General features: G+C 40.2%; 1 protein-coding gene across 1 annotated transcript in view; it reads left to right on the forward strand.

The window, feature by feature from the left end:
- Positions 1–202: 202 nt before the first annotated feature.
- FZD6 (frizzled class receptor 6) overlaps positions 203–8,751 on the forward strand; it is a gene marked incomplete at its 5' end in the record, with an annotated part of 18,918 nt that continues 10,369 nt past the window's right edge. The window contains 3 exons of the mRNA XM_029084248.1: positions 203–393; positions 1,113–1,319; positions 7,852–7,861. Coding sequence (XP_028940081.1) covers positions 203–393; positions 1,113–1,319; positions 7,852–7,861 — 408 coding nt within the window. The remainder of the gene's footprint in view (positions 394–1,112; positions 1,320–7,851; positions 7,862–8,751) is intronic.

Genomic DNA, 8,751 nt, shown 5'->3' on the forward strand with positions numbered 1-8,751 from the left:
ATTCTTCCCAAGTGGTCTGTCCTTGCTTCCACCTCTTGTACCTCCTGCTTCTGCTTGAGTTTTGCCAGGAGCTCCTTGTTCATCCATGCCGGTCTTCTCCTCACTTTGCTCGACGACTTGCACACAGGGATGCATTGTTCTTGAGCCTGGAGAAGTGATGTTTGAATATTAACCAGCTCTCTTGCACCTCTTTTCCTTCAAGGGTCTGATCGGGTGGGATTCTTCCCAGAAGGTCCCTGAAGAGGCCAAAGTTGGCTCAGCTGAAGTTCAGAGTTGCAGTCTTGCTTACTGCCCTGTTTCCTCCCAGCAGGATCATGAACTCCACAATCTCACAGCCACTACAGCCAAGGCTGCCCCCAACCTTCACATCCCCAACTACTCCTTCATTATTTGGTAGGAGAAGGTCCACCAGCACTCCTTTCCTTGTTGTATCTCCAGTCATTTGTGAGAGAAGGTGCTTTCAAGGAACCTCTTTGATTGCATTTGAGTTGCAGTGTTATTCCTCCAGCAAATGTCGGGGTAGTTGAAGTTGCCCACGAGCACCAGGGCCTGTGACTGTGAGGCTACCTTCAGCTGACTGTAAAAGGCCTCTTCCACATCCTCCTCCTGACCAGGTGGCCTGTAGCAAACACCCATGTTAGTCTGACCTATAATCCTCACCCATAAGCACTCAGCCCTCTCATCATTCACCCCGAGGAGCAGCTCCATACATACCAGGTGTTCCCTTACCTAAAGGGCAGCTCCACCACCTCGCCTTCCTGGTCTGTCTCTCCTAAAAGGCTTTTATGGCATTTATGGCAATGCTCCAGTTGTGGGAACTGTCCCACCATGTTTCAGGAACTGCAATAAGATGGAAGCCCTGTGTCTGCTCACAGATCTCTCACTCCTCCTGTTTATTTCCCATGCTGCATGCGTTGGTGCACAGGCACTACAGAGAGGAATTGGAGCGTGACAATTTTACAGGAGGGGTGAATGAGGACACCCCACAGATGTGTTCTGCAGGCACTTGCTTGGCTGCACTCCCTTGCCGGGGCTGTACCCCTTGAGTTTTGTTTTATTGTTTGGATAATCTCCATAACTTCCATAATTCCCCTCACCCTCTTCCTTCCTAGTTTAAAGCTCCATGTTGGCCAGTCTATTGGCAAAGGCACGTGTACCCCTGTTGGTGAGGTGGATCCCATCACTCACAAGCAGCTGTTGATCATCAAACCGGGTTCCATGATCATAGAAACCAAAACCCTGTTGCCAGCACCAGTGGCACAGGCAGTTGTTTACTTGGAGAACATGTCTATGCCTCTTCTCATCTGCAACCCTGACTGGTAGGATCAATGAGTAAATAAATAAGTAAAAGTAATTTAATTAAGATGCATACATATGTCTACAGAGCAAAAATCTTAACTGCTCAGGTTACAATTGGTTTAGACCAATTGGTTTAGAATTGGTTTATCTTCATAAAAATAAAGAAATGAACAAAAATGCCACAAAAGAAATATACCTCTGTGGAAGATAAGAACTATTTCCTGCAAATACTTAGGAATTAAGTGTGACTTTTTCTTTTTTAAGAGTTTTTATGTATGTCTTTCTAAAAATCTTAAGTACTGCTTTTCCTATCACAATAATGATCTACTCTGAATAATAACTATTATTAATAATAATTATAATTTTATGTTTTCGTGCTATAGTGAGGATGATAGCTATAGAATTGAATTTAAAGTTGAAGGCCTGTTTTTTCATTTTGCATGTGCATTGATCTTACCAGAAGCAGTGATTTTACAGAAAATTGTTCTGGATCCAAATTTACAGCAGATGCTGGATGCTAAGTATGTAGGAAGTTGGCTACATGGTGAACGCTTCCCAAACACAAACAAACCAAGGCTGCCATCCAGTTTGCCATTGTCCTTTTGAACTGTTTCTGGTTTGTGGCTCAGACTCTTGGGTCCTTAATTTCTAGTGCTGTGTTTGGCTTGTGTTGATCTGTGCTCCTGTGTTACTGAAAATTCATTCAGAAGATCCCGTCTTCCTTGTCAACCCATATGCATGATGTGTGCAGATTTTCTAGGGACTGAGCCAGTTCAGGAAAGCATTTGATGCTGTACTGCATGAAAATTATAAAAATTAGTTATTTCTGTAAACTTTCACCAATCTGTTCACTTCATTGTGATGTAAGAGACAATGTCAGTCAGGCACGAGCGAGCAGGGTGACTGAGTTGAAGCCCATGGAGCTGCATTTATCTACCTCACCACCAGCAGTTCTTTTGTCTGTCTTCTGATTTTGGTATTTCCAGTTGGTCACCTTGAGATACTGATGCACTGCTTGGCTGGACATGAGACATCTTTATGAGATATGGGTAAGAAATCAGCGTATGTGGTTACTTCTCACTTTATTGGATTTGGGAGACTGAGGATGGTGGTTCATTATTCCCTGTTAACATGGGAGTTAACTTCATAAGCCAGGTGCTTTTCTGATTTATATACGGTATCTCTGCCCCCACCTAACCAATAGCCCATGTCTGCAAAGAGTGAAAAACTTGATGCAGGCAACAGCGTGGCTCCTTGCAGAGCTTCCTCAGGTCTAATGGGGCCAGCTTTGAGGGAAAGGTGGTGTGCCATGTAACTGTGTCCCTGGGTGACTCAGAGCAGGATCAGCAGCCATGTAGAAATGGCACCTGGCTGGGCTGGTGCTGGTCTGTGCAGAGCCTTTGCATCCACAGAACTGGCTTTCTTGCCATGCCAGTATCTCTGTGATGGTACAGAGTGTTGAATGCTCTGGTGTTCTAGTATTGGCATGGCTTAGGTTTAGAAAAGGGGAATTGAGTGTCTTGTGGGGAAGAGGACTTGTCCCTTCGTGGCTGAGTTGGCAGTGACAGGTAGGTCTCTTAACTGCAGATTTTATGACTCTGGCACAGGAATCTCTCTTGCTTTCCTCTGTTGATCCTGTGTCACCTTATTTAAAATACAGAAATACTCAGAGGAACAGGATCCTCAGTTTCTCTCCCGTGAGCGTACCAGTCACTGAGCTATTGAGGTGTCTGGACGTGGATCCCTGAGCATTCTGAGAAGCAGCTTGTTGCATAAACGATGCCTTGGAGCTTGGCGTTAGTTGCCTAACTTCTGGAGATGCATACAATGTGATTCCAGTTCTCCTTGAGCACTTCTTCTGGCTGAAAGGTTATCTCTGCTTCCTGAATTCCAAGCAGTATTCTCAGGTGCCTCTCTGTGTGGACATTGGATAAGGAAACTGCTTTTGAGGATTTTGTGAAGTACCTGGAAGTTAAATGCCACAAGTTTCTGTTGCGATAGCCCGTCCTTTTTGTGGATCTGGCTCTTGATTGCTTTACTTTGTGTTGCAGAAGAGTGACAGAAGATTGCTTGAGAAGATCAGTCCTGTGGTGACTGAGATTGTCCTGATTTAGCTTACGCATGAAGTAGGCAAGGAAGAAAGTGTGGTGCGGGGTTACTTCTCTGGTAGCTTGGGTGGTGCTGTTCCTCTAACATGCGTGTCCACACTCACAAAGACAGGGGGAAACCATGAATCTGGTCTGATTTTTTTGGAACCAGAGCAATAACAACTTCTGCTAGAATTCCCTTCAGATGAGGAGCTTTTTTTATAGGTAACAGGCAGTTTATCAACAGTATTGCTGTTAATCTTCTAAGTTACAATTTTTTTATACAAAAAGTTTGGTAATAAATCTATTTACATTGCAAGTACACAAAGAACTTAAGATTATTTTGAGGTTCTGCTGCTGCCGAAGTCCAGATGTAATGAAGCTCTGTCTAGACTTCAGATGTTTGAGGGCCCGCAGTATACTTTATTTCAGTTAACTTATATTTGACTGTCTTTTATGCTCTGTATAGTATACATGGAGATAAAACCATATATAATTGAAAGCTTTGTATAAATAGTTCAGTTCTGTAATGCTTGGCAGAACTCTCTCATGTTTGTTTTGGACTGTAAATTGCAGAGGCTGGAATATCTATAGTTTAAGTCAAGCTGTAATTTAGGTTAGAACCACAAAATGCAGTGAGTTTTGCTAATAAGCTATTTTGGAAAGTACTGGAATACTTGTACTTTAGTTTGTTTCAGAATAACAATGTGAGATGCAATATTCCTGTTTATTGTTTCTAACCTTTGTTATAGTTAAGAAATAGAAGGATATATGTATTTTTATTTTGTACTTAAGAAATTCTTAAAGGGAAAACATGGAATAAGTTGTTTTACTGCAGAAAGAAATTCTGTAGCTGCTAGTTAATGCAAAATAGTCCAGAGCCTATAGAAGTAAAAAGCAGAATAGCCTACTTTATCTTTCTGAGTATGTGTCAATGACAATGGCAATGGCAATTTTATTGCCCAGTGTGGTAGTAGAGTCTTTTTGGGGGTTTTATTTTGCTTTTTTTAAAGTGAGTGAGTGCCTTGTGGCTCTACTGACCTCTGAAAACCTCCCCCCATGTGCCTTGTCCTTAAGACATGTGCCTCATTAATAGTCCCATCAACTTTGAACAGCTATTGTGAAGGTTCACAACTGAATGTGTATTAAAGTATATTGCATATATAGGTGTAGGGATGAATGATGAGGAAGAGTTTGCAAATAGATTTGTGATTTTGTTGCAGATATATTGACTATTTAGATGATGAGTAATTCAGCTCATTGAGCAGTTGCACAGCCTGCGATCTGAACTGCTACCTGGCTAGTTTAGGTTGAGGTGGGTGATGAGGGTCTGGCCCCCCGGGGTCTGCATGGTACGGGCATCTGACTGCTGGCCAGCCAGTCCCTGAGCCACTGGAGTTAGCAGCACAGAATTTTTAAGATGAGCTGCCATCTGACTTTGCCTTCTAAATGATGATGCTTGAGGTGCTGAGCGGTCAGCAGGTCCCAGCCTGTATGGCTGTGGGAGGAATGGACTGCTGGAAACAGTTCAGCCTATCAGCTCTTGCAAGTTAAGCTGTTCAGAACCCTAAAATAACTTGTTGCCTTTGAAAGTCCGAGTGCACGCGTTGCTTTTGCTCTCAAAGATGAGAGCTCGTATCTCTGCAAACATCTTTCATTGCAGAACAGCATTTGCTTGTTGACTGCATTTTTCTACCCCCCCAGCTCCTTGAACTCCGGATTGTCCTTGAGTAGGAAACTTAAACTGTGTCGTTTGAATTACTGGAGTAACCTGATTTCTACTGTGATAAAAGATTTCATTTTTATCTCTGTAAAATGCTAGACTGATGACATTTAAAAAATGCTTGTCAAGCTTTTAAATTAAACGTGATTGTATTTGCCTTAACTCTTAATAAGTCACATTTATGTGCTTTCAATATTTTTCTTTTATCTCTGGCAAATTAGCATGTACTAATGATGCATATTAAATTTATATATATTCATATTTAAAATATTTTATTCCTATTGGTGAATTTTAGTCCTGATAAATGTCTGTCTTGGGGCAGTTACATATATAATTTTGACTGAGGTTGGAAAATACAGATTATGACTGATATTTGGTGCTGGCAGCAATAGTTGATTATTACCCACAGCTCAGGTAGTGACATGGAGTATTTGGACCCCATCTAAATCAATGGAAAATTAGTTCATCCCATCTTCATTGGTAGTTTAAAGGATGGTTGATATTGCACTAATGTTCATAAGCTGCACTCACATTTCTGTTTTGTAGCTTTGCTGTTGAAGTAGCAACTTCTAGCAGACATGTAGCAACAAGATGCTGCTAATTAAACTGCCTCAGCCTCCTGCAAAGTAGTTTCTAAATCCTTACATACCAATTTAAAAGTGTCTTTAACTTGCCTTTGATCTTAATCCATCAATACAGCATCCAATCAGAAGAACCTCGTCTTTTCTCAACATTGTTTTGAATGTAATCAAACCCAAAAATTTCATCCTTCATTTAGTTTCATGTGTTGGGACATTTATTTATCGTGACTTATTAATTGTGCATGAATTAGGAGTCAGAGTTTCTTGGCAGCTGATTCACTGTGGCCACGAGCAAATTACCACCCTTGCCAGCCCATCTGGGAGCTGTACGAAGGCATTAATCTCTCTGGGTGTGATGCTAATCTCATTCTCATCCAGTGGAGAATAGCTCTATTGAAACAATAGTGTAGGATTAAATCAACCGTGACATACTTGTTTCACTGTTTTTAATTGAAACAGATTATCACTCTAAAAGTGGCTAAAGATTCCTTGAAGATTAATTGTTAGTACAGCTCTGTGATTATAAAGAGTAATTACTGCCTATTCTTTTGAGAGCATGTATATACACCATGGTTGACAGTGGCTGTGTTTCCTACATATCACACGTGAAATTATATATGTAAAATATTTTGTGTTTAGTTTTTGAGGTTTTACTTTAATTCTGTAATGACACTTACTGGACAGTAGTAGTGTTTGAGTCTAGTGCTGTAAATTATTAATCATTAAGCTGAGCTGTTGTTTCCTGTAGAGTAGGTAAATAGGTTAATGAATAACAGTGTGTATCTTTAATATAGATAGGAATCTAGGGTACACGGTGTAGTATGATTGTAGGAATTAAGATTTAAACCCGTGTTCACTTCCACAATTGAAATATGCAGGTCTGTAAGTGACAAGGTTGTAATATTGTTGCTTTAGGTCACAAGTTTCATATCAAACCGTGAAACGAGTACCATTGCTTCACAGTGAGACAGCTGGTGTCTCACATTGTTTAGCTTAGTTAACCTCAGTGTTAACTGGGTTAATGAAGCTAAATGTTTTAACTTGGTAGCTAGACCTCAGTGGTTAGGGGGGTAGGTTGTTACTGTCTTAAATAACTGGCTCCAGTGGCTGAACAAAGGCTCTTATCCTCTGTATATCTCAGCAATTCAAGATATTTCCTGTCTCTTGCAGTCAGGTTTGCCATAGCTGATTGTAACAGAGACCTCAGTATTTGAATCCACCATTTTCTATAATATTTAAGTATTTCTGTGGCATTAATCAGCAGGGTACAGGAGAACACTTTCACTTACTTGTTTTGACATACATTAGTAGTTACCATACATCCCAACCCTAGAGACATCTGATTATTTCTGGTAATATTTTCTGCTGGGATAAAACTCAGGTGAGGTAGGATGGAGCATCTGCACTGTCTGCCTGGAATAAAGAGCTTGTTTCTGTTGTGGCTTGGACTTGTAATTCTGCTAAGCACACAACAGAGAAGCATGCTGAGCACGAGATTCACGTACAGTTCTAGGTTGTAATTTACTTGTTGTGAAAGCACACCCAGCTATTCATTCTGTACTCTGCACCACTTGTTTTCACTTGTCTCAGTTGTGGTGGTGTTTGTAGGACCACACCGTAACTGGATTTCTGAGGTAGTCTGTCTTTCTGCCTCTGAATAAAATATAACATATTATCAACGTTCCTCCCATAACAAGTCCTACACTGAAACTAAAACACAGCTACTCTAACTGCTAAGAGGAAAATTAACTCTGTACTAGCAAAAACCAGGACAGTTGCAAACCCAGGAGTTACGATAAACAAATAAAATGCGGTATTTTCTCAGCAGTGCCTGATTAAATTACCCAATATAACTTACTGCTGTAGTATTTTACAAAGAGTATGAGCATAAGTGGTTGCAAAAGGGGTTAGATGTGTTCTAGTAAGAAAGCAAGTCTGTCAGTCTTTTCAACACAGTGGTGATGTTATAATCCACAGCTGGTTTCCTAAACCATTGATTGGAAGAAATTGGGTGGGATGTCAGCTTGTCTCCTTATACCCCTGTTGCTAGCAGCCAGGGTGGGAATGGAGTAGCCAGGTAAACGCACATCTGGTCTGTTTCAGAAGGTCTGCTTGTGTGTTCAGAACATTAAACTTCCTACTCTTGTGTTCATACCTTCAGGTGTCAAAAGGTAAATATTTTTAGCAAGCTGAAAGAAATATCATAAGAACAGTTACTCTTGGCAGCCGAGTCCTTGGATTTGTACCTTGACTGCATTACAGCCTGAGCAGAGTTTTCTTCCTAAAATTTTGCAATTTTGTATTTATCTGTAAAGGTAGTTTTGCATTTAAATAAAATAATGTTCTTTAAACAACTGTATTGAGCCAGTGACAACATGGTGTAGTAAAACTCTTGCAAACATTTGGTTTTTCGCTTGTCATTATCTACCTCTAATAAACAGTATTATTGAGTAGTGATTCTTAGGATATTTTAGCTTTTTGAGTATTTTCAAATAGCAAACTCTGTTAGAATGGTGAACGTTGGTTTTATGTCCTGACTTTCTTCATCATACATTGCTTTCTTTATACTAATTTTCTGTATCAAGGGAGTGAACTAATGATATGTAGCCTTATTAGCTATGTTAGAAAATACAATTTAAAAATTGTTAGTTGATAATCAAAATACCTAGTAAAATCTGTTTAGATCAAGTTGGTTTCATAGATAGGAATATTATTTTTTTTTAAATTCTTACTCTAGAGAAAATACTGCTGGTTTGTCTCAGTCTGCAAAAGTTCTTGACTGGCACCTCAAAACTTGCTGTAGAAAATAAATTTTATTTTTTATCAACTTAGATGAACGGTGAGTGATGAAAAGAAAGAACTCAATCAAGACAATTTCTGGACTAGATGATCTTTCAAGGTCCCTTTCAATCCCTAACATTCTGTGATTCCGTGACTTAATTACAAAAGTAAAGTCACTTTCCATAGGAGTTTTGTGTGACTACTCAGGCTAATGTCACAGAATCACAGAATGGTGGGGTTGGAAGGGACCTCAGGAGATCATCCAGTCCAACCCCCCTGG

The sequence above is a fragment of the Antrostomus carolinensis genome, unplaced genomic scaffold, assembly GCF_000700745.2.
Source record: "Antrostomus carolinensis isolate BGI_N321 unplaced genomic scaffold, ASM70074v2 scaffold7763, whole genome shotgun sequence".
Classification (NCBI taxonomy): Eukaryota; Metazoa; Chordata; class Aves; order Caprimulgiformes; family Caprimulgidae; genus Antrostomus; species Antrostomus carolinensis.